This window comes from Lethenteron reissneri, unplaced genomic scaffold (assembly GCF_015708825.2).
Source record: "Lethenteron reissneri isolate LAM-NWPU_2019-01 unplaced genomic scaffold, ASM1570882v1 scaffold_1512, whole genome shotgun sequence".
Taxonomy (NCBI): Eukaryota; Metazoa; Chordata; class Hyperoartia; order Petromyzontiformes; family Petromyzontidae; genus Lethenteron; species Lethenteron reissneri.
The window spans coordinates 64,358-90,284 of NW_026891237.1; the positions used below are offsets into that span (position 1 = coordinate 64,358).

General features: G+C 47.5%; 1 protein-coding gene across 1 annotated transcript; it reads left to right on the forward strand.

Moving 5' to 3' along the window:
• Window positions 1–1,510: 1,510 nt before the first annotated feature.
• On the forward strand, window positions 1,511–25,663 carry LOC133362520 (uncharacterized). Its single transcript, XM_061581467.1, has 8 exons — window positions 1,511–1,633; window positions 18,795–19,094; window positions 19,827–19,918; window positions 20,016–20,125; window positions 20,442–20,560; window positions 21,027–21,159; window positions 22,722–22,815; window positions 24,847–25,663. Exons 2-8 carry the CDS (start codon window positions 18,827–18,829, stop codon window positions 25,264–25,266), a joined length of 1,236 nt encoding a protein of 411 aa, XP_061437451.1. The 5' UTR covers window positions 1,511–1,633; window positions 18,795–18,826; the 3' UTR covers window positions 25,267–25,663.
• The last annotated feature ends 264 nt before the right edge of the window (window positions 25,664–25,927 follow it).

The following is a 25,927-nucleotide window of genomic DNA, read 5'->3' on the forward strand; positions in this document are numbered from 1 at the left end:
CCACACACACACACAGTGCGCTAACCACTGCACCACCACTCCCCACACACACACACAGTGCGCTAACCACTGCACCACCAATCCCCACTCACACAGTGCGCTAACCACTGCACCACCACTCCCCCCACACACACAGTGCGCTAACCACTGCACCACCACTCCCACACACTCACACACAGTGCGCTAGCCACTGCACCACCACTCCCCAAACACACACAGTGCGCTAACCACTGCACCACCACTCCCCACACACACACAGTGCGCTAACCACTGCACCACCACTCCCCACACACACACAGTGCGTTAACCACTGCACCACCACTCCCCACACACACACAGTGCGCTAACCACTGCACCACCACTCCCCACACACACACAGTGCGCTAACCACTGCACCACCACTCACACACACACAGTGCGCTAACCACTGCACCACCACTCACCACACACACACACAGTGCGCTAACCACTGCACCACCACCACACACACACACAGTGCGCTAACCACTGCACCACCACTCCCCACACACACACAGTGCGCTAACCACTGCACCACCACTCCCACACACACACAGTGCGCTAACCACTGCACCACCACTCACACACACACAGTGCGCTAACCACTGCACCACCGCTCCCCACACACACACAGTGCGCTAACCACTGCACCACCACTCCCACACACACACAGTGCGCTAAACCACTGCACCACCCTCCCCCACACACACAGTGCGCTAACCACTGCACCACCACTCCCCACACACACACAGTGCGCTAACCACTGCACCACCACTCCCCAACACACACAGTGCGCTAACCACTGCACCACCACTCCCCACCCACACACAGTGCGCTAACCACTGCACCACCACTCCCCACACACACACAGTGCGCTAACCACTGCACCACCACTCCCCACACACACACAGTGCGCTAACCACTGCACCACCACTCCCCACACACACACAGTGCGCTAACCACTGCACCACCACTCCCCACACACACACAGTGCGCTAACCACTGCACCACCACTCCCCACTCACAGTGCGCTAACCACTGCACCACCACTCACCGTGGCTGCACGTGGCGAGGTGGAGGAAGAGGAGGAGGAGGTCACGTGTGCAGAGTTTCGACATCGCCATTAACACCACGTGACCTCTGACCCGAAGTCACGTGCAGAGAAAATCGATACGCGCGTCTCATTGGTCCTCCTACGTGGAGGCCACGCCCCCTCGAGAATTTTCCGCTCTCCCGATTGGTCCGCCGTGGGGGTGACATCACGACACAACAAACCCCCCCCACCCCTCCATTGCCACGTAAGCCAATCGGCGAACTCCCCACTGGGTGATGACGTCATGCACGCGCATCCTGTAGCCAATGAGCGCGTGCGCGTAGGGACGGATGACGTCATGTGACTCGAGAGGGGGAGGGGCTACACAAGTCGAGGCCGAGACGCTGTAGCTGCTGCTGCTGTAGCTACAGCTGTTACTGCTGCTGCTGTAGCTACAGCTGTTACTGCTGCTGCTGTTGCTGCTGCTACTACAGCTGCTGCTGCGTTGCCTGCCGACAGCAGCGACCTGTTGTGAGCATTGCGAGCCCCGCTGCCGTGAAGTTGCGGGGAAAGTATCTGAAGGTTAGTGGGTGGTCCTCCCCTACCTCCCTCCACCACCAGCAGCACTCTTTTAAAGGAATAATTGCATCTGCGACGATTGGAGTGGTGAGGGTTAGTGGTGAGGGTGAGTGGTGAGTGGTGAGCGTGATTGGTGAGGGTGGGTGGTGAGGGTGAGTGGTGAGCGGTTGTTGTGAGGGTGGGTGGTGAGTGGTGAGGGTGAGTGGTGAGAGAGTGGTGAGGGTGAGTGCTGAGTGGTGAGGGTGAGTGGTGAGAGAGTGGTTAGTGGTGAGGGTGAGTGGTGAGGGTGAGTGGTGAGGGTGAGTGGTGAGGGTGAGTGGTGAGGGTGAGTGCTGAGTGGTGAGTGTTAGTGGTGAGGGTGAGGGTGAGTGGTGAGGGTGAGTGGTGAGGGTGAGTGGTGAGGGTGAGTGGTGAGGGTGAGTGGTGAGGGTGAATTGTGAGGGTGAGTGGTGAGAGAGTGGTGAGTGGTGAGGGTGAGTGGTGAGGGTGAGTGGTGAGGGTGAGTGGTGAGGGTGAGTGGTGAGGGTGAGAGTGAGTGGTGAGGGTGAGTGGTGAGGGTGAGTGGTGAGGGTGAGTGGTGAGGGTGAGTGGTGAGGGTGAGGGTGAGTGGTGAGGGTGAGTGGTGAGGGTGAGTGGTGAGGGTGAGTTGTGAGGGTGAGTGGTGAGAGAGTGGTGAGGGTGAGTGGTGAGGGTGAGTGGTGAGGGTGAGTTGTGAGGGTGAGTGGTGAGAGAGTGGTGAGAGTGAGTGGTGAGGGTGAGTGGTGAGGGTGAGTGGTGAGGGTGAGTGGTGAGGGTGAGTGGTGAGGGTGAGTTGTGAGGGTGAGTGGTGAGAGAGTGGTGAGAGTGAGTGGTGAGGGTGAGTGGTGAGGGTGAGGGTGAGTGGTGAGGGTGAGTGGTGAGGGTGAGTGGTGAGGGTGAGTTGTGAGGGTGAGTGGTGAGGGTGAATTGTGAGGGTGAGTGGTGAGAGAGTGGTGAGTGGTGAGGGTGAGTGGTGAGGGTGAGTGGTGAGGGTGAGTGGTGAGGGTGAGTGGTGAGGGTGAGAGTGAGTGGTGAGGGTGAGTGGTGAGGGTGAGTGGTGAGGGTGAGTGGTGAGGGTGAGTGGTGAGGGTGAGGGTGAGTGGTGAGGGTGAGTGGTGAGGGTGAGTGGTGAGGGTGAGTTGTGAGGGTGAGTGGTGAGAGAGTGGTGAGGGTGAGTGGTGAGGGTGAGTGGTGAGGGTGAGTTGTGAGGGTGAGTGGTGAGAGAGTGGTGAGAGTGAGTGGTGAGGGTGAGTGGTGAGGGTGAGTGGTGAGGGTGAGTGGTGAGGGTGAGTGGTGAGGGTGAGTTGTGAGGGTGAGTGGTGAGAGAGTGGTGAGAGTGAGTGGTGAGGGTGAGTGGTGAGGGTGAGGGTGAGTGGTGAGGGTGAGTGGTGAGGGTGAGTGGTGAGGGTGAGTTGTGAGGGTGAGTGGTGAGAGAGTGGTGAGAGTGAGTGGTGAGGGTGAGTGGTGAGGGTGAGTGGTGAGGGTGAGTGGTGAGGGTGAGTTGTGAGGGTGAGTGGTGAGAGAGTGGTGAGGGTGAGTGGTGAGGGTGAGTGGTGAGGGTGAGTTGTGAGGGTGAGTGGTGAGAGAGTGGTGAGAGAGTGGTGAGAGTGAGTGGTGAGGGTGAGTGGTGAGGGTGAGTGGTGAGGGTGAGTGGTGAGGGTGAGTGGTGAGGGTGAGTTGTGAGGGTGAGTGGTGAGAGAGTGGTGAGAGTGAGTGGTGAGGGTGAGTGGTGAGGGTGAGTTGTGAGGGTGAGTGGTGAGAGAGTGGTGAGAGTGAGTGGTGAGGGTGAGTGGTGAGGGTGAGTGGTGAGGGTGAGTGGTGAGGGTGAGTGGTGAGGGTGAGTTGTGAGGGTGAGTGGTGAGAGAGTGGTGAGAGTGAGTGGTGAGGGTGAGTGGTGAGGGTGAGTGGTGAGGGTGAGTGGTGAGGGTGAGTTGTGAGGGTGAGTGGTGAGAGAGTGGTGAGGGTGAGTGGTGAGGGTGAGTGGTGAGGGTGAGTTGTGAGGGTGAGTGGTGAGGGTGAGTGGTGAGGGTGAGGGTGAGTGGTGAGAGAGTGGTTAGTGGTGAGGGTGAGTTGTGAGTAAGCTCCAAGATTAGTAAACAAAAAATCTCGACAAATAAAAGTGCATGCGCGGAATATAATAACAATAATGATCAACCCGTGCTTGTTAAAGTTCAACGCGTTCACTACGATATTTAATAATCTCTCGTTGAAATAATCCCGCCAAATTGAGTCGTTGATTAGGCCAGCTGTTAATTAGTAGCGGGCCAATTAAGACGTCGTTAATTAGGCCAGCTGTGAATCACCCTGAGGTGTTGACCTGAGGCCAATTAATTAAGCAACGTGCTCATTCAATTACAAATTGCGTGTGTGACGTGAGTTGACTCGGGTTTTATTTGAATTTTTTAAAAATGCAATTGTGTTTAATTTAAGGACAGTGCACATACATTATCAGAGTTGTGTGTTTTGTTTGCATTACGACCGCAGGTATTGTGGTCTATGCAAACATGACTCCTTGTATAAAAGGTTTCAGTTTGTTGCCAGATAGAAGGGTAAAAAACAATTATCAAGACAATCCTAGATTGAATAGGAATGTTAAAGACCTCTTAATATCTCGATTTAAAGCTTTCGTGACTGCAGGGATTCATCTTCTTGGTTCTTTCGGTAAAGTCACGTAGAATGGAAGTAATAAAATAAAACATAATACAATAAAATAATATAATATTTTATTATGTTTAATTTTTATTATTTTATTACTTCCCTTCTACGTGACTTTACTGAAAGAACCAAGAAGATGAACCTCTTAATATCGTTGGAGATTGTCATTAATTTAGCTAAGAGTGAGTGGCAAGCTCGACTGGCCACGATGATTCATAGATGTTTGCCTTTTGCTCATTTAACTCTGAGTAACGTCATCTGTGATTGCTTTTTAAATCCTTTATATTAAGTTCACTTGCTTGCTTGCTTACGACCGTGCAAATCTTTCGGTCGTTTTTTAACCCACTTCCCGTGATCCAATCGAGCTGACATTTTGCACACAGACTCGTTGTGCGTGACAATTAATGTTCGTGAAATTTTTTTCCAAAAATGTTCCACTTTATAGGGGAAAAAAATGTCATATTTAATTTAAAAAAGCAATGTGATAAAAATGAAACTCTTACTCAAGAAAAACAGAAATGAATACTAAAATAAAACCGATGCCACGCATATAAAGTATTTATAGTGAAAAACTTTGTTTTAACGGGTTAAATTTTTAAACATTAAATTGGCACCCTCGTTATAACTGGTGTGACATATGAGCAGACTGGAGATACAGAAACTAAATACACGTGCGGTTTTATAAATTAACTAGCTGTACTACCCGGCTTCGCCCGGGTCTTGGATACACGACGCCAGGCCGCCTTTGTCTCCCCAGTGGCGATGTTCATACGCCACACCAGTTACTCTTTTTGAGGCTGAGTGGACCTAGGGTAGGCCCACGACCGGTTCAAATAATCGTCACCGGTGGTGGCCGTGAGCGGGAATGGAACTTGGGTGGCCGGGTTCGTAGCGCGGCGCGCTAACCACGACACTGCAATGCGTTACGCTTACACATGCGCGGGTCACATGACATATTTGACGTCACAGGTCAATTGGTGTACCAAAATATATGAATTATTGAGCTCACCCCCTCCCCTAAAAAAAGTGTATTTTGAGAATGTTTGCATGGTGTACAGTCTGCAAAGTAGCCCCATGCGAAATTTGCTGTTTGTTGCATGTCGGGAAATACGGTTAACATGTTGAACAGACACACATATTGACAACTTTGGCAATTCGCAGTAAAACCCGCCGTTGCACGGGTCCTCACGTGTTGTCTGAGTTGGAGGCTTTGTATTTTGTGGTTTGCATGTGCACGCGTTGCGCTTGTGGCGGGTACATAAGTGGGGACAGAGAAAGATGTTAAAGTGTATCGAATAATTTATTACGGAGTGTTATAAAAAGGTAAGTAAAGAGTGTGTTTAAGTGAAGTGTTTAAAGATAATTGATTACGGAAGTTTAGAAACTAATCAATGAGAACTTGTGGGTACACAATGTTTTTCGTGATACCGCCAGGTGCGTAGACAAATAAGTTTTTGGCGGATCCGACGCGAGAGCAGGCCACGTATAGTTGGCCGTGGGCAAAGCAAGGCGTTTGTAGATTGATCCCAGCAATTAGGAATGTTTGACCTTGAGATTTGTTAATGGTCATTGCATAAGCCAAACGAATGGGGAATTGCGTTCGCTTGAAGGGAAATGGGACATCTTCGGCAATAATGGGGATCCGTGGCAATAGCACTTCAACCCCTTTGTGACTGCCAGTCAACACAACTGCTTCAATTAAGTTTGGAAACAAAGACTTGACACAAAGTCTTGTACCATTGCAGAGTTTTGGAGCATTGAGATTTCGCAACAAAAGTATAGGTGCGCCAACCTTCAGCGTGAGTTTGTGTTGAGGCATGCCTGGCAATTCTTGAGAGTCAAGAAATTCATTGGGAAAGCGTACTGCATCGTCATTTTCAAGTGTCTTGTTGAACGACTTGTACGTCACAGCAGGCTGTGGCAGCAACCCCAAAATATGAGCATTGATTGCATTGACATCATCGTTCCGGGGTGCCAGTATAGCTCGTGCACATAGCCAAGTGCACAAATCATCTCCCATAGGTTTGGTGGCGATATCAGGATAGACTTTGTCTTTTAAGTCGCTAGGAGACGACAACATATGACAAAAGTCGATAGGGAGTGTAATGTCATCGTTATGGATTGGCTGCATAGTCCCATTTCCAATGTGGAGTAATGTGTCGGCAAAACGTTGAGCCGACAAATCCCCACTGGTCAATAGGCGCATGTTAGTAGTCAACTTTAGCTTATCGACCTGGGTCCAAAGGCGGCTTTTCTTCAAGCACGCATGGACCTCATCCGCCATGGTTCCCCGGGTAATGATAGGCAGTGTCTGACGAAAGTCCCCTGATAAAATGACACAGACTCCTCCCATGACTTGACGGGGTTCGCGGATATCGCGTAAAGTGTCATCGAGGAGTTCTACAGCTCTTTTGTGTGCCATCGTACATTCATCCCAAACAATGACTTTGCAAGCACGTAACAATTTGGCAGTACCACTTTGGTTGGAGATATTGCAAGTGGCATCTTCACGTGTCAAATTGAGTGGTAGCTTGAATGTGGAATGAGCTGTGCGTCCCCCATCCATAAGAGTAGCAGCAATGCCAGAAGAAGCTGTTGCTAACGCAATATCTCCTTTGCACCGGACAGAGGCTAATATGGTGTTGATGAGGAACGTCTTCCCAGTGCCAGCAGGTGCGTCGAGGAAGGTGACGGAACCTTGTCCGGAGTAGATCTTCTCTATCAATGATACATATGCCGTATGTTGCGCAGGCACATTCTGCAATAGAGGCAGATTGTGGTCCACTAAATGTGAGAGAGCAATAGTATCGTAGTTCTGCTCCCGAACAATTTCAGCACAAAGGGGCACTGGAAGGTCTCGTCGAGGTGTATCCAGACCAAAGTGTTCCAACGGGCGGCCCGCCATAGACAAAGTGATGTTCTCTATCAAGATCAAAGCCTCATTAGTCATAGCATCGGACAATTTAAGTCCTTGGTCGTTGGACTCATTTTGATAGCGAAATAGAATGTCTTCAGCCATGTGATCTTTGTAAGCATCCCACAGGTCTCTCGCATTAGCTGGAGTATACGTAGTCAAAATAATAGCGAATAGATCTCGGATTTTTGACGGTCCTCGACAGTCTACTGCTTCTTGCATGGCCTGGTGCAAATGATGTTCGCTTTCCAGAAGGTGCAAACCTTGGCACGCTTGTTTAAACGTATCACAAAGTTGTCCATCGACCGTTTTAATGGAGTGAAAGGATGTTGGGCCTCTGACGTTAATCAAAAGCAAGCGGAGATAATAGCATTCCGTTTGGGACATATGAACGGTATAGAGGCGACCCAATGCGTGGTCCTTGCAAACGCCAGGCCAGCCTTCCACTGGTAGGCCCTTGAGACGACGGTTCCAAGTGTAGTTCTTCCAAGTGTAATACGACGGAATGTCAGAGTACAGTAGCGTACGCGCAAACTCATCGCTTTCGCAAAGTTTGAAGAATGCAGTCAACGTAGTATTGCGACGCACTTGAAGGACTTTGTCGACGTTGCCGGCTGTAAAATACACGCGTTCACCGTTTTCTAGATGCACATCAAGATGGACAACGGCAGGAAACCGATCATGGATGGAAAAGCTGAAGATTCTCCATATAGCCTCGTTGCTGCTTATGTAGCGGCCCTGTTGAAACTGTCGAACCTCGTCAAAATTTGCCGTGCCTCCAGTGACCTCAAACACAGCTTGGTCGCTGCCTTTGTAGACATACTTGCAAATGTATTTGATAGCCTTCACAGACTGACAAAATTCGACATTGATGTGCGCATGGAACATTTTGCACAAAATCGGCGAATATGGCACAACATATCGGTTGTCGTACGTAAATTCTTTCCCACGGATAGTCTTTTTGAATGTATGACCACCATGGTTGGAATCTCGTCTTCTGTATAAAGGATACCCTTCTTTGTCAGTTTGTGTTTCGACAATGAATTGCCTGGGGTAGCGCTTGGAACAAACGCCATTTAGCATGCACGGTGAGGAAGGATTGTCCCTTCCGCATGGACCATGAAGCAAGTTTGTAGTGACAGTTGTGTACAAAGCAGGGTCCATGTTGGAATCTGGGATCTCAGCAGTGATAATGAGATCCACTTGATTGGGGCGTATTTTTGTAGCCAACCAAACCAAGATGTGCGCATGGGGTAACCCACGTTTTTGCCATTCCACCGAATACATGTGGCAAATGGTGTCACCAAATATTTTTCCCTTCCAGATGACTTCCATCATTTTTTTAAGCTTGAGACGAAAGACCCGAGCGATCACATCGTGACGATGTGTAGGTTTTTGGTTTTGGAATAGATGACGTTGTATTTCCTCCCACTTGGGGTTGCATGTGAACGTAACAAAAAGATCAGGTCGGCCGTACTTGCGCACATACGCCATGGCATCTTGAGCGTATTTGTGCATGTGTCTCGGGCTACCAGTGAACGTAGCAGGCAAGACGACACGTCTCCCAATTTGAGTAGGATCCGCGTCTGCCTGATTCATCGCGTCACACAAATGGAAGTAAGATTCACTGCGCAATTTTGTTTGGTTGTAACGGATAAAGTCCAATCGTTCAGATTCAATTTTGGCGTACATGTCGACCACGAATTGATGGAACAATTCACGATAGTACAGCAATAGGTTCTTAGTACCGTCGCGAATCATGAGCATGTAGCAGTAGAATTGCATACATGACACCTTTTTAGCGCTTTGCCCTCCGTTTTGATATATATCAAAGTGATAACCATCATGCCCGTTCCAAAAAATCAAGGGGTACTGCAGTGGATCATACGTTGGATTAAATTCGGAAATCCGCACCAGAACACCGCTTGATTTCTCAAGCACAATGTCCCTTTTCTTTCCGTTTTCTCCACAGATGATGACTGCGACGTCGGGTGCTGTTGGTGCGTTGTAGCGCCCACGATGTTCATCCCCAGGTGTTTTGTCCCCACGAATGATCAAGCGCTGGCCTGGTGTAGTCAAATTCCCAAGATGGTTTTTGAACTGCCGCACCAACTCGTTGTGGTCATTAAGCATGTCTTGAAGCATCACAACCACCTCACGGTCCTTGGACCGATCTCGTTCGTTCTGAACTGTGAAGCTCAATCGAGCATTGGTGGCGGTGTCGATACCATCGCAGAAATAAATCTGCAAGAACTGAGGATTATTATCAGCGAAAGGCAACAATGACCCTATTCTATGGTACACTTGACCCTTGACGCGAAACGTTGGCATAAAGCCCCCCTGATCCTTAACGTCTGCACCAAAGCTGGTCATCTGAAATGCAGAGTTAAAGCGCCGGATATTGTTTTGGAAATGCCGATCCAAGTCTCCATTCCCGTACAACAGTTGATTCAACGGCGAAGGGGGTTGTGGCAAAGCAGGCAATACAACCTTGCCACTTGCACAACATAGACCCTTGGGTTCTCCTGCAAACGTTAAAGCAGTGCATTGGACACACCGCTTGTCCATGAGACCAAGTTGGAGAACGCGCATATCGGCATATGGGTCGTGGGGTGAATAGACGAATGCCGCGCCAATTAGGTCTCGATAGTTTGTCGAGACCCGGACAGCTCTGCGCTGCGCATCGTCAGCGCGTGGTGTTGAGAGTTGGCGTTCATCTTCATTTTGCCGTGCCACGGCAGTTGCCTCGCGATCCACTCGGCGTCGCGCTTGACGCTCTTCGGTGCTTTCGTTAGAACGTGCGGCCGACATAACTTCCCGGTTGCGGAGGCGTCGCGCGTCGCGTTCTTCAGCGGTTTCGTTAGCACGTGCGTCCGACGTCGCCTCGCGGTCGCGGTGGCGTCGCGCCTCGCGTTGTTCGGGGGTTTCGTTGGCACGTGCGTAAGACATGAGCTCTCGGTTGCGTTGGCGTCGCGCCTCGCGTTCATGGTCGGTTTCCTCGGCACGTGCGTCCGACATGAGCTCTCGGTTGCGTTGGCGTCGCGCGTCGCGTTGTTCCTCGGTTTCCGCGGCACGTGCGTCCGACGTAACCTCACGGTTGCGTAGGTGTCGCGCGTCGCGTTCTTCGGGGGTTTCGTTGGCACGTGCGTAAGACATGAGCTCTCGGTTGCGTTGGCGTCTGGCTTCAAGTTGTTTTGCAGTAGCTTGGGTGCGCAAACGCGCCTTGGCAATTGCTTTATTGTGGCGGCTTTGTTGCTAGGCTTTAGCCGTTTGCGCCGCATGTATAAACGCCGGCCGTTGACGTTTTAGCTTTTTTTGTTGTTCGGTCATAACGCGCTTTGGTGCAGGTATGGAGGGTGCTTCGTCGGTGGTTGTACGGGCTTTTTTGTTGGCTTGTTTAGTTGTCGTGGTTTGCGCTTTACGCTTTCCCTTGCTTGATGTAGACATGGATACTTTGTTTCTATGGAAGAGAAAAAAGAACTTCGAATGAAGTGCAGCAAGTTGACACGTGCGTGGGAAAAGACCACCAATAGCGCTGAACGCAAAAGCGTCAACACTAAATGTCGGTTGACAGTGGGGTTGATTATCCCTACGAATGGGGAAACCCAACTGTAGTTTAGAGTAGTGTTGTAGTTCGCTAGCAATGAGGCAACACGACTGTGGTGCTCTCAAGTCGTGTTGGAGATCCCTTCCAATGGGGCCCTTCCGATGGGGCAACACGACTATGGCGGTGTGAAAATAGTGTTGCGTGGCCCCGATTTATGGGGTTCCAAACGAAACGTTGACCTGACGCCTTTCGGTATGACCAGTCTGTTTCCACCTTGCGGTGTGAACACGTCTCTGCCATTGGCCATACAATTCAAGGTGTAGGCGGTTGGCTCGGATCATTAGCTTTAGGTGAAGTCCGGTTCGCTACAGGAAACTCTAGAGTGAGGCAACACAAAAATCGCGAACGCTCGGAAAATGAGTGTGTACCGGCTTGGGGATCCTCGAGATATCGGATTGGTACGGAAGGTAAATGTGGGCAAAGCCATGGTACAGAAAACGCACGGTTGGCCGCACCCCCCTCGGGAGAAGTGGATATGTGGCAGGACATGAGGCAGTGAAGAATTTAGGTGAGCGTTTAGTGTATTTGTAAATCATTTTTAAGGGGAAAAAAAATGTTGCTGTCACTACCAGCGTGCAACTTGGCATTAGCCGTCTCCCCCACGAAAGGTGCGTGATTTGGGATGGTCACGCACATGAATAAAGAATAAGTATAATGCGTGAAAGTAAATTGTTTAACAGTAAATTATGAATATGCGTGGCAGCAAACTTAATAGAAAAGATTGAAAAAGATATTCTCCTATGAAAGACGCGGGGATCGATGGTGCAATAGTTTGTATGGGAAGCGCGGAGCGGCGCGGGGAAATTAATAAATATCAAAGTTAACAAAAGACGAAAAAAAACGACATTAAAGGTGACGGATAAAAAAATACTGACATGCCTATTGCCATGGCGGGGCACGGTACGTGGCTCCGGGCAAATGGCTCGCAAGCGAGCGTACACAGACGGACAGAGAATTGTGGAGTAGGACGTTTGGCTGGTAATTGAATCGAGCATAAGCGAAACGTCCTACTCTGAAATGGTATTTTTTGTGGTTTGACGCTTGAACACACCGGTGGGCTAAACCAGTGAACTATTAGTGTTTTATGAAGGGGACACTTTTGTAGTGATTGGCCGTGTGGGGTGGTGGAGGGTTACAACACATTAATAAAGAAGGCGATGTAAAGGCAACAATGTTGTTTTTGAATAATGGTTGGCAAAGCGTACGTGTTACATAATGAGTGACTTGACTTATTAAGCAGGCTACAGTGTACATTATAGAGTGGCAGTACGCTCACCCAGCTGAATGACAATTAGTACAGTGAAGATGGAAAGAATCGATTTGTGGCGCGTGTGGTTGAAACATAATGGCGCGTGGGGTTTAAACATAAGGATACAGTTGTTTTTTAATCAGAAATGTTAATTGTAGTGTTTGAACGCTTGAACACAGCGGTGGCGTAAAGCAGTGAACTATGATTGTTTTATCAACGGGACACTTTTGTACTGATTGTCCGTGTGGGGTGGTGGAGTGTTACAACACATTAATAAATAAGGCGATCTAAAGGCAATAACGGTGTTTATGAATAATGTTAGCGAAAGCCTACGTGTTACCAATTGACTAACTTTATTTAAGAACCAGGCTACAGTCCACATTATAGACTGGCAGTACACCCACTGTGCTTCATAAGCAGTGCACTGACCGAATGTAATAAGCAGGCTACAGTGTACGTAATATACTGGCAGTCCGCTCAGCCAGCTGAATGAGTATTTGCACAGTGACCTTAGAAAGAATATATTTTTTGCGCGTCAGGTTAAAAAGTAATTAGACAGTTGTTTTGTCATTGCTATGTAATGTAGAAAAGATTTGTTAAGAGTAAAAATGTATTTTCCTCCCGGGCAACGCTGTGTATAGCGACTTAATACGACAAAGTCGTCGCTTGACTTGGATCCACCACGGCGGCAAAACCGACATACATACACACACAGACATACACACATACACACACATACATACACACACATACACACAAACACACAGACATACACATACACGCAAACACACACATACATGCACATAAACACATACACAATACACACACACATACATGCAGACACAGACAGACACATAACACACATACATACACACACATACATACACAGAAACACATACACACACATACATAGACACACACATACATACACACAAACACATGCACACACGTACATACACACATACATAGAGACACGCAGACATACACATAAAGACATAAAAAAACCCACATACATACACACACACATACACACAAACACATACATACACATACATACACACATACATAGAGACACACAGACATACACATAAACACAAACACACACACACATGACCCGGCTTTGCCGGGGACTTGGATCCACGATGCCCCGCCGCCTTTGTCTCCCCAGTGACGATGTTCACACACGACAGCAGTTACGCTTTTGAGGCTGAGTGGACCTAGGGGAGGGCCAGGTCCGTTTCAAATAATCGTCAGCGGTGGTGGGCGTGAGTTGGAATCGAACTGGGGTCGCTCAAGCAGCTTAATGACTGTTTGTACAAAGAACATATAAAGAATCGATTATAATAAGCAGGCAAGAGTCCACATTATAGACTGCCAGTACACGCACTCAGCTTCATAAGCAGGCTAGAGTGTACATGATAGAGTGGCAGTACGCTCACCGAGCTTAATAAGCAGGCTACAGTGTACATGATAGACTGGCAGTACGCTCACCCAGCTTAATGAGTATTTGTACAGTGAACATTAAAGTGATCGATTGTTGGCGCGTTGGGTTTAAAAGTAATATTAATAGCACACATTGTGGTGGGGGTGTAGTGAAGAGTAGGAAAAACTTTGATGAATTTACCTCAGAGTGGCGTGGTGGGTGTCGAGGCCTAGTAGCGTGCAAAGCCTGCGGCCTCGCCTAAAATTGTCGGCTTGGAAAGAGGCAGGGTACGGGTGGCGTTCCTTCCCCCCCCCCCCCTAGCGCTCCAACAATACTGTGTAATGGCTATTATTTAATTAAATACGGAGCTTATGAAAGTGGCGAAGGCGTGGCTAGCCGTTGGCAGGGGCAACCGCCGTCCAATGAAACTGCAGCCCTTGGCGAAGGCGTGGCTAGCCGTTGCCAGGTCCAATGAAAGCTGCGAAGGCGTGGCTAGCCGTTGCCAGGGGCAACCGCCGTCCAATGAAAGTGCAGTCCACACACACACACACAGACACACAGACATGAACGATTTTATATATATAGATTAACAAGACAAGCATTCACTGGGTAGCCGAGGAAATCACGAGCGCTTGATTGATTAATTAATTGGATGTTTGTGGTTAATTAGGCTCGCCACACGGAAGCTAATTAACTTTGGAACTTCCATTTAATCCCAAAGCTAATGTTCCAGCTGGGCTGTGCGAACGGCCTTTAACCTGCTCTGAAAGTTTCAGGTTCTTGTGCACTAATTTGTGTGGGAAAAAAATGTAACATTAAATGTTATCACAGTATTTGGTTTCTCTTACGGGGTCGTTTATTTATCCGTTTACAACTCTGTCGGCCAACTGTTGGGCAAAGTCTTGGGGTCTTACACAGTTTGCCCCAAGGGAGTTTTTTTAACATATATTGTTTTAGAATAACGTTATTCTGTAATCTTTATTTTTTGCGAAAGTATCGTACAGGTTATCAAATCGCTGTTTCGCCCGAATAACTACCCTTGTAATCAACGACTTGTTTTGGAAAATTTAATCGGATCGCTAATGGCTCTGATGATGATGACACTTGCTGTGAGAGTTGTATTTTTAAATCCTTTATATTAAGTTCACTTGCTTGCTTGCTTAGGACCGTACAAATCTTTCGGTCGTTTTTTAACCCACTTCCAATCGAGCTGACATTTTGCACACAAACTCGTTGTGCGTGACAATTAATTTTCGTGAAAATTTTTTTTTCATATTTAATTTAAAATACCAATGTGATAAAAATGAAACTCTTACTCAAGAAAACAGAAATGAATAATAAAATAAAACCGATGCCACGTATATAAAGGATTTATAGTGAAAAACTTTGTTTTTACAGGTAAATTTTTACCTAGTTACAATGGCATTGGTCATTATAGTGAATGGGTGGCACAGATGCTAATGCAACAGCAATGCCATTTCGAGGGTGTGGAATTTATCCTGTTACTAGCTGTACTACCCGGCTTCGCCCGGGACTTGTATCTACCACGGCCGGCCGCCTTTCTCTCCCCAGTGGCGATGTTAATACGCTACAGCAGTTACTCGTTTGAGGCAGAGTCGACCTAGGGGAGGTTCAAATAATCGTCACCGGTGGTGGCCGTGAGCGGGAATCGAACTGGGTTCGCCGGGTTGGTAGCGCAGCGTAGCGTTAAGCACTACACCCACTGCTCCTCACACACCACACACGCACAGACACACACACAGACACACACACAGACACACGCAGACACACACAGACAGAGACACACACACACACAGACAGCACGCTAACCACTACACTACCGCTCCCCACACACCACACACACACACACACAGACACACACACAGACACACACACAGACACAGGCAGCACGCTAAGCACTACACTACCGTTCCCCCTACACAACACACGCGCGCGCGTCCATAGGTACACATACACGCGCTTGCTGCAGACACACACGACTTTCAGGGTGCGTACGGCAGTAAACGACTGAAATAATAAAGCGGCAATGCTGTGTAAGGAACGCCTTAGACCCGCATTACACATTTGTGTAATGCGAGCGTAAACACACAAACACACACAAACACATACACAATACACACACACATACATGCAGACACACAGACAGACACATAACACACATACATACACACACATACAAACACAGAAACACATACACACACATACATAGACACACACATACATACACACAAACACATCCACAGACGTACATACACACATACATACAGGCACGCAGACATACACATAAACACATACACAAAAACCCACATACATACACACACACATACACACAAACACATGCACACACATACATACACACATGCATACAGACACACAGACATACACATAAACACATACACACATACACATGACCCGGCTTCGCCCGGGACTTGGATCCACCACGCCCGGCCGCCTTTGTCTCCCCAGTGCCGATGTTAATACGCAACACCAGTTACTCGTTTGAGGCTGAGTCGACCTAGGGGAGGTTCAAATAATCGTCACCGGTGGTGGCCGTGAGCGGGAATCGAACTCGGTTCGCCGGGTTGGTAGCGCAGCGTAGCGTTAAGCACTACACCCACCGCTCCTCACACACCACACACGCACAGACACACACACAGACACACACACAGACACACGCAGACACACACAGACAGACACAGACAGACACACACACACACAGACACACAGACAGCACGCTAAGCACTACACTATCGCTCCCCACACACCACACACGCACACACACAGACACACACACAGACACAGACAGCACGCTAAGCACTACACTACCGTTCCCCCTACACAACACACGCGCGCGTCCATAGGAACACATACACGCGCTTGCTGCAGACACACACGACTTTCAGGGTGCGCACGGCAGTAAACGACTGCAATAATAAAGCGGCAATGCTGCGCGAGGAACGCCTTAGACCTGCAACACATTTGTGTAATGCGAGCGTAAACACACAAACACATACATACACACACATACACACAAACACATACACACACACACATACACACACATACACACACATACATACACACAGACATACACACAAACACACACATACATGCACACAAACACATACACAATACACACACCGCCATTCGCCACTAAGTGGCGGTGACGTCACCACGATGCTTGTGCCAGGCCAAGTGCACCTTGAGGCCACGTGAAGTGTCGAACGCCCGGTGGCAGGAGGTCACGGGGCAGACCCAGGTGCCACGGGTCGACTGACCGAGATGACCGAGATGACTGGCTGATGCACCACCTGTGCCCCCTACTGTACCAACATACACACACACATACACACAAACACATACATACACATACATACACACATACATAGAGACACACAGACATACACATAAACATACACATAAACACAAACACACATACACATGACCCGGCTTCGCCCGGGACTTGGATCCACGATGCCCCGCCGCCTTTGTCTCCCCAGTGACGATGTTCACACACGACAGCAGTTACGCGTTTGAGGCTGAGTGGACCTAGGGGAGGGCCAGGTCCGTTTCAAATAATCGTCAGCGGTGGTGGGCGTGAGTTGGAATCGAACTGGGGTCGCTCAAGCAGCTTAATGATTGTTTGTACAAAGAACATATAAAGAATCGATTATAATAACCAGGCAAGAGTCCACATTATAGACTGCCAGTACACGCACTCAGCTTCATAAGCAGGCTAGAGTGTACATGATAGAGTGGCAGTACGCTCACCGAGCTTAATAAGCAGGCTACAGTGTACATGATAGACTGGCAGTACGCTCACCCAGCTTAATGAGTATTTGTACAGTGAACATTAAAGTAATCGATTGTTGGCGCGTTGGGTTTAAAAGTAATATTAATAGCACACATTGTGGTGGGGGTGTAGTGAAGAGTAGGAAAAACTTTGATGAATTTACCTCAGAGTGGCGTGGTGGGTGTCGAGGCCTAGTAGCGTGCAAAGCCTGCGGCCTCGCCTAAAATTGTCGGCTTGGAAGAGGCAGGGTACGGGTGGCGTTCCTTCCCCCCCCCTCAGCGCTCCAACAATACTGTGTAATGGCTATTATTTAATTAAATACGGAGCTTATGAAAGTGGCGAAGGCGTGGCTAGCCGTTGGCAGGGGCAACCGCCGTCCAATGAAACTGCAGCCCTTGGCGAAGGCGTCGCTAGCCGTTGCCAGGTCCAATGAAAGCGGCGAAGGCGTGGCTAGCCGTTGCCAGGGGCAACCGCCGTCCAATGAAAGTGCGTATGGGCCGAAATACACACACACAGACAGACATGAACGATTTTATATATATAGATGTACGAAACTTGAGAACCCTAGCTACATACAATGTCTGCTGCCAGTTTTATAGGGCTGAACATTGAAAATGTCTAAGTGTACAATTATTGCGATTCTAATGTTTTTAAACTATTTTATCTTTTCCTGTAATTTCTTGAAATTCTCTTTTGGCTGGTTAAGTAAAAACATGCCTTACAATGGCTGCCCATAAAAAAATTTGTTTTAATGCATTTGTTTTCTGCCTATTTGAGTGGCCAGTTACTGGGCCGATTCTCCTGCGAGACCCGAGTGTGTGCTTCGCCGGGGAGAGATGTAAAAATGCAGGTGCAAAATGAAATAAAAATTAATAAAAATAAAAGAATAAAAATCACGACGTTTCGGAAGCAACACAAGCTTCCGTCTTCAGGTGAAACTGTCACAGCAAAATATCTGTTTCACCTGAAGACGGAAGCTTGTGTTGCTTCCGAAACGTTGTGATTTTTCTCTTCTTCTTGGTTCGTTCGGTAAAGTCGTCACGTAGAAGGGAAGTAATAAAATAATAAAAATAAAACATAATAAAATAATTATCACGACGTTTCGGCCACAACGCAAGCAACCGTCCTCAGGTGAAACCAGGTCTGTCGGGGAGACAGAGTCTGAATGAAACAGCACACGAGCTTGGAGCATATATATATAAGCTGGGTTGGGAGGGGGGGAAAGGGCGCTTCGACAAAAGAATTTGCATATCAAGAGGAATTTAGCATATTTATGGGAAATGCAGGAATGTAATTAGTACTACATATGCCCGTGCATTATGCAGGATTAGCAGCATCCAAGGGAGGGGATATGGGAAATGCATGTATGTGAATAGTACTAATTATGCCCGTGCATTATGCAGGATTTGTGATTTTTATTCTTTTATTTTAATTTTAATTTCATTTTTTACCTACGTGACTTTACCGAGTATGATTCCTTGCAGTCGCGAAAGCTTCAAATCTCCAAGATATCAAAATGGACGAGCGGCGCATGCATCAGGACGATGAGGAGCTGCAACAGCAGCAGCAGCAGTCTCCAAACAATCGGAAGGCTCCTTCACGCACCAGGCAGAATGCAGCTCAGTCTGTGCGACAGTATCCTCCTGCCTTGGCAGAGGCAGCAACCCAGACTTGTCAGTCTCCACAGGCTCAGTCAGTTAAGCACACCCCACCAGTGCCTAAGGTGTCTTCTGGCAGCAGTCAGCGACCGAGTGGAGAGGCGGCTTCTGATACGAACTCCCAAGGTGATCACTTTGACTGCCCCTTGTTCACACACACGTGCTGTCTAGCTATTAAGACACATTTGAGGTTTTTGTAAATTATATAATTTCACTAATAGGGGTTTTCCCCTTTTTTCTGGCAACAAAACTGACACCTTTTGCAAGGAATCATGCTTACATTAACCACAATACTTGCAGTCAAATGCAAACAATAAACACAACTCTGATAATGTATGCATTGTCTTTGAAACGGATTGGTCCACACCAGAGACAGCTTTCTTTAGAGCCTCGTCTCATATGGTTTTCGACCAGATGACACCAAGTATTGTGGTTAATGTAAGCATGATTCCTTGCAAAAGGTGTCAGTTTTGTTGCCAGAAAAAAGGGGAAAACCCCTATGAGTATATTTTGGTACTGGCAAAGGAGGTCCCATGATGACGCCTTTTGGCGTCATCTGGTCGAACATCATATGAGACTCGGCTCTAAAGAAAGCTGTCTGGTGTGGACCAATCAGTTTCAAAGACAATGCATACATTATCAGAGTTGTGTTTTTTGTTTGCATTTGACTGCAGGTATTGTGGTTAATGTAAACATGATTCCTTGCAAAAGGTGTCAGTTTTGTTGCCAGAAAAAAAAAAGGGGAACAACCCTATTAGTATATTTTGGTACTGGCAAAGGAGGTCCCATGATGACATCATTTCAATGTATTATTCTGAAAGAAATTGTCCGCTTTTTGCCACTTAACCAAATCCTCAGGCTGCGTGAAAGTGGTGTACGACATGCTGATGACTGCAAGCAACTGTGGCAGCAATTGGCCATCCGACCAAGAAGACATATTTCGCCTCCTGGTAAGTTACCTGCTTTCGTTGAAATTCCTCGCAATCACATGTCACAATAAGCATTTGATGTTTTAAAGAATTTGCTCTGCGGTCTGTATGTATGTAGGTGCATGGGAGAGAACATTTTGAAATATTAAAGAAAATCAAGGAAAACCTGGAGCTGATCCGAACGCTGCCCACGGATGCCAATGTGTTGCGCAACCTGCAGCAACAACAGTACGTGAACACGAAATAGACAATCGTTGCTCTTGCGAGAGAAGTTCCCGATTGCTGCTGTAATTAAATGGTAGCAACAGAAGGGAAGTAATAAAATGATAAAAATAATAAAATAATTCTCACGACGTTTTGGCCACAACGCAAGCAGCCGTCCTCAGGTGAAAACCAGGTCTGTCGGAAAGACAGCGTCTGAATGAAACAGCACACGTGCTTGGAGCATGTATATACGCTGGGTTGGAAGGGGGGGAAAGGGCGCCTTGACAAAATAATTTGCACATCAAGAGGGTTAATTTTTTGGGTTTTTTCTCCCTCCCAGATACGTGACGGAATTGCGTGGCAGGCCGTTCAACCTCAGCCGACACGGCAGCGAGTGTTCACAGGAAGTCTTGGCCGGCAGCCAGGGACCCTCCAGTGCCGGCGAAGGTTCCTCACCAGGTGACGCAAGCTCTCCCTGCTCGGCACAGCACATTTCTCTGCACGGAACGTGGCGGCATGCGGTAGAATTGAAAGACGTGACACAATTTGCCACAAAGTGATACGCAGTCTTCTTGGTTCTTTCGGTAAAGTCGCCACGTAGAAGGGAAGTAATAAAATAATAAAAATAAAACACGATAAAATACAATTCTCACGACGTTTCGGCCACAACGCAAGCAGCCGTCCTCAGGTGAAGAACAGGTCTGTCAGACGCTGTCTTCCCGACAGACCTGTTCTCCACCTGAGGACGGCTGCTTGGGTTGTGGCCGAAACGTCGTTAGAATTATTTTATGATGTTTTATTATTTTATTACTTCCCTTCTACGTGATGACTTTACCGAAAGAACCAAGAGGATGAATTCAATATTACTCGTATATGTGTTGAGGTGTAAATGGTTTTATTGCGAATGCTCATCCACTGGTTGCAGGCGTTGCACAGAATGTTGTGACGGGTGAAGCGAGTGGATCCAATGGTCCCCCACGGCCACCGGACGGAGATAACCCACGGGCCCGGCTTGGAACCCTGCCGGACAGCGGCAAGCCTGGCAACGCTCTTTACAAGTAAGTGCCCTTTAGGTGCATCATCGTCGCCACCTTTAAACATCGTCGTCATTTTTCGATTTAAAGCTTTTGTGACTGCAGGGATTCATCTTCTTGGTTCTTTCGGTAAAGTCACCACGTAGAAGGGAAGTAATAGAATAATAAAAATAAAACATAATAAAATAATAAAAATAAAACATAATAAAATAAAATAAAATAATAAAATAATATATTAAAATAATATAATAATGTTGCTTTCCTTCTACGTGACTTTACCGAAAGAACCAAGAAGATCGTCATCATTCACGCTCTGAAAAAAATTACAAATAAATGAAAGGGATTCTTTGCTGAAATAACCTTTTCTACTCTATGAGACATCTCTTTTAGCAGTGGAAAAATATAGTAGTAGGTTTTTACCCTTTTAAACTGGTACAAAACTGACCTTTACACAAGGCATCATACACCTTGAGACATCTCTTTTAGCGGTGGCAAAATATAGTAGTAGGTTTTTACCCTTTTAAACTGGTACAAAACTGACACCTTTACACAAGGCATCATACACCTTGAGACATCTCCTTTACCAGTGGCAAAATATAGTAGTAGGTTTTTACCCTTTTAAACTGGTACAAAACTGACACCTTTATACAAGGCATCATGTTTGCAATAACCACAACACAAGTAGTCAAAAATGCTAATAAAAAGAAGCAACTCTGATAATGATAATAATATGCACTGTACTACTAAACCTTTTCTACTGTTGCGTCTGCACACTCCATTCTATTTCATGATGTATAACTGCTTTATTAAAATGGCTTATCCTTGACGTATTCTATGCTGCAACATCTTCCCTAGTCACTGGGTAGGTGGGTTGGTATTGGCCTCGGATATTCTGATGAGCACTCTACACTGCATTAGATATTTTTAGTTGACTTGCGTTGTTTATAACACTCCTTTATTATATACGAGTCTGGGTTCTTCAAGTGTTTAGTTTTATCTGTGTATACTCGACTACAATACTTAAATCGGTGGGTGAATTAAAACAAAGCAAAGTTCATCTTCTTGGTTCTTTCGGTAAAGTCACGTATAAGGGAAGTAATAAAATAATAAAAATAAAACATCATAAAATAATATAATATTATAATATAATATACATGATAAAATAATTCTCACGACGTTTCAGCCACAACGCAAGCAGCCGTAACGTCGTGAGAACTATTTTATTATGTTTTATTTTTATTATTTAATTTTTATTATTTTATTACTTCCCTCCTACGTGACTTTACCGATAGAACCAAGAAGATGAATCCCTGCAGTCACGAAAGCTTTAAATCGAAAAGCAAAGTTCGTAATGCAGTTTGGGCTGATTTTTGCACTTGGATTTCCAATAAAAAATGTCATTATTTTCCATAGGGATATACAGTACAAGCAATGTAAGTGTTGCTTCACATGTTATTTCTAATCGCAATGTTGATGGAGTAAAAATGTTAATGTAATTCAGCCGTACAAAGTACTTTTTCGTGCTTCTTGTATTTGGTATTAACATTTTGGAGCCTTGTGTGTGTTGTTTTTTTTTGTGTCTCAAGCTTCCTGAAACAAATAGACTGCTTGGAGTTTTTGGAGAATTTCACTTCACGTGGATTGTCGAGTGTCCAACAGCTGATGGACGTTACTCTGCAGGCAAGTTCCTACGGACGCTTCCATGCAAACTACGCGTGTTTTTTTACGTTTACAGGATTGGGATTTATTTTTAAGTTGTGCAAGTTTTTCTGCAACATAAAAAATGCACAAAGAAGCATGGAGAAGATGGAAGGTTGGAATTAAACTTGTAAAGAGTTAATACGTGTGTAGGTGAGGGTGAGTGGTGAGGGTGAGTGGTGAGGGTGAGTGGTGAGCGTGAGTGGTGAGGGAGAGGGGTGAGTGGTGAGGGTGAGTGGTGAGGGTGAGTGGTGAGCGTGAGTGGTGAGGGTGAGTGGTGAGGGTGAGTGGTGAGGGTGAGTGGTGAGGGAGAGGGGTGAGTGGTGAAGGTGAGTGGTGAGCGTGAGTGCTGAGTGGTGAGGGTGAGTGGTGAGTGGTGAGTAGTGAGGATTGTAGTGCCACAAGAGGGGGCTCTGGGACCCTAGGCAGAGAAGCCCTTGGCGGCAGGCGCTAGGATCCCAGGCACCCCAGACAGTTAAGCCCCTTGGCGCCACCAACGGGGGGGCTGTGTGTGCTCTGTGGGATACCTGGGGGCACACACAACCCCACCCCTCGTTGGGCACGAGGCATAAAAGGGCAGCTCCCTGGACGATCGGGGCCAGTCGCAGCTCAAGACCCGCCAGCCAGCCAGCTTAGGACCCTGGACCCCCTCGTCCCGCTTGTCCTTGTAAGGGCCGGGACGCTGTGAGGGCCAGTGGTGGGACTCTGGGACTCCCGGCTCTACGTCCTTGTGAGGGCGAGTTCCGAGGAAGCCAGAGTCCAGACCCACACCTTGGCTGGGTCGGGTCAGGTAGCCTCCCCTAGGGTAATTGTAGCCGGAGGACCCCAGAGCGTAGCCAGAGTAGTGTACCTAGGCTGTGTACTTAGGCTGTGTACCTAGGCTGTAACAGAGTATCAGGACTGTTGGAGTGTTGTATTGTAATAAAGAAGTTACCTCTACAAGTGTCTCCGGAACCCATTACACGTGGATACCAAAACATGCAAATAAGAAACATTGACAACTGCAAAAAAGTAGATGGGCTTGGGCAAGGGAACATCACTGGACTGCATTGTGGCTGGGAAACAAGAACGGTGTTGGAGTGGCATCCAAAGTAGAGCACACATCACCAAGAGGATGACCACCACAGAGATTCGAGTTGTGAGAAGATTAGTTCGTGTGTCGTTGATAGATGGATCGTGGTCACATAGCTCGAGTGAGGAGGCTGAGGAGTCCTGATCCAGTAGTGGGTACAAAACAAACACATTCCTCCTGCGGAGGGAGCGGGTAGGAACGTTGGGTTGCTCGGTCAATGGCCAGGGTCAACGGCGGCGTGGTGTATTCCGCAAATATGCCCGACTGTGAGGGCGGGCACAAGCCGGCGTGAGTAGGTTAAACGTTGAGTTTTATAAGGGCACCACGGGGTGACCAGCCCCTCCCCACCCAGCCCCACCCCACCCTCCCCACCCAGCCCCTCCCCACCCTCCCCTCCCCACCCAGCCCCTCCCCACCCTCCCCTCCCCACCCAGCCCCACCCCTCCCATTTTTGGATGCACGACGGACAGACACAATCATCCCCTGTGGGCTGGTGGAACCAGGTGGTTCCTACCGGTAATACCGACTGATTTTGTACATTAATTGCTCTGAGGAATACACGTCGTCAGAAATTTGAAGAATGTTGTATCGTACACTATGGGAACCTCATTTGCCAGTAAAAATATCATAATTGTTTTTTTACCCTTCTATCTGGCAACAAAATTGACACCTTTTTACAAGGAGTCATGTTTGTATAGACCACAATACTTGTCTCGGGTGTGGACCAATCAACTTCAGGGACAGTGCACATTATCAGAGTTATGTCTTTTGTTTGTATTATGACTGCAAGGTATTGCGGTCTATGCAAACATGACTCCTTGTAAAAAGGTGTCAGTTTTGTTGCCAGATAGAAGGGTAAAAAAACAATTATCAATGTTGTATCGCTGAACACAAGTTAGTGTGTGTGTGTGTGCATATTTTTGTATTTCGCTGGATTTTAGGACTTGGATGAACTGGGAGTCCCAGAAGCCAAAAAGCGACTGCTATTGAGTGGAATCGAAGAGCATGGCGTGTCCACCACGATCTCCAGCGAGACGACGCTGCAGCGCTCGTCCAGTGAAGAGACAGTCCACCTCAGCTCCGAAGACGACGACGATGACGGCATCGACACCAAGGACGGCATCCGTGCCAAAGTGTTCCCAGCGCTGCGGCCCTCTGGCAGGAATCTGTCCTCTGTCGGCAATCGGTATCGCAAAAGCAGCATTGCCAAATACAATTTGCGAGCGCACGCTCGCCAAGCCGTTGCCCTTCCTCGTGCTGGCAGCTGGGGAGGCAGTAGCAGCCTGGAGGTGCCCAGGAGCAAGATGCCAAAATTGTCTTCATGCTCTGACATCGAAGAAGAAGAAGAGGGGCTGGAGTGAGGAGAGGAGGGGGGTAGCGATAGATGGATGATGGTGGGAGGTTGTGTGGGCCGTGGGATGCACTTTGTATGAAAAGCCCTTGGGGTAAATAAGCTGGTGTCTTTTGATTTAAAGCTTTCGTGACTGCAGGGATTCATCTTCTTGGTTCTTTCAGTAAAGTCACGGTCGACAGACCTGTTCTCCACCTGAGGACGGCTGCTTGCGTTGTGGCCGAAACGTCGTGAGAATTATTTTATGATGTTTTATTTGTATTATTTTATTATTTCCCTTCTACGTGACTTTACCGAAAGAACGACGTTTCGGCCAGAACACAAGCAGCCGTCCTCAGGTGAAGAACAGGTCTGTCGAGAAGACAGAGTCTGTTTTTATTTATTATTATTTTATTTCCATTCTACGTGACTTTACCGAAAGAACCAAGAAGATGAATCCCTGCAGTCACGAAAGCTTTAAATCGAAATTCCTTTGAGCTTGCTTGCATAGTTTTTTTTTTTTTACAGAATGCAGTCAATAAAATATAAAGCAGCATCTTGGCTTTACTACCCAAGGCAGGAACTTGTCTCTTCCAAGAAAGAAGTGACTGACTTGTCAGTTTTGTTCCTTCTTAATTTTGGAGCTTTCGTGACTGCAGGAATTATTCTTTGTTTTTTTCGGTAAAGTCACG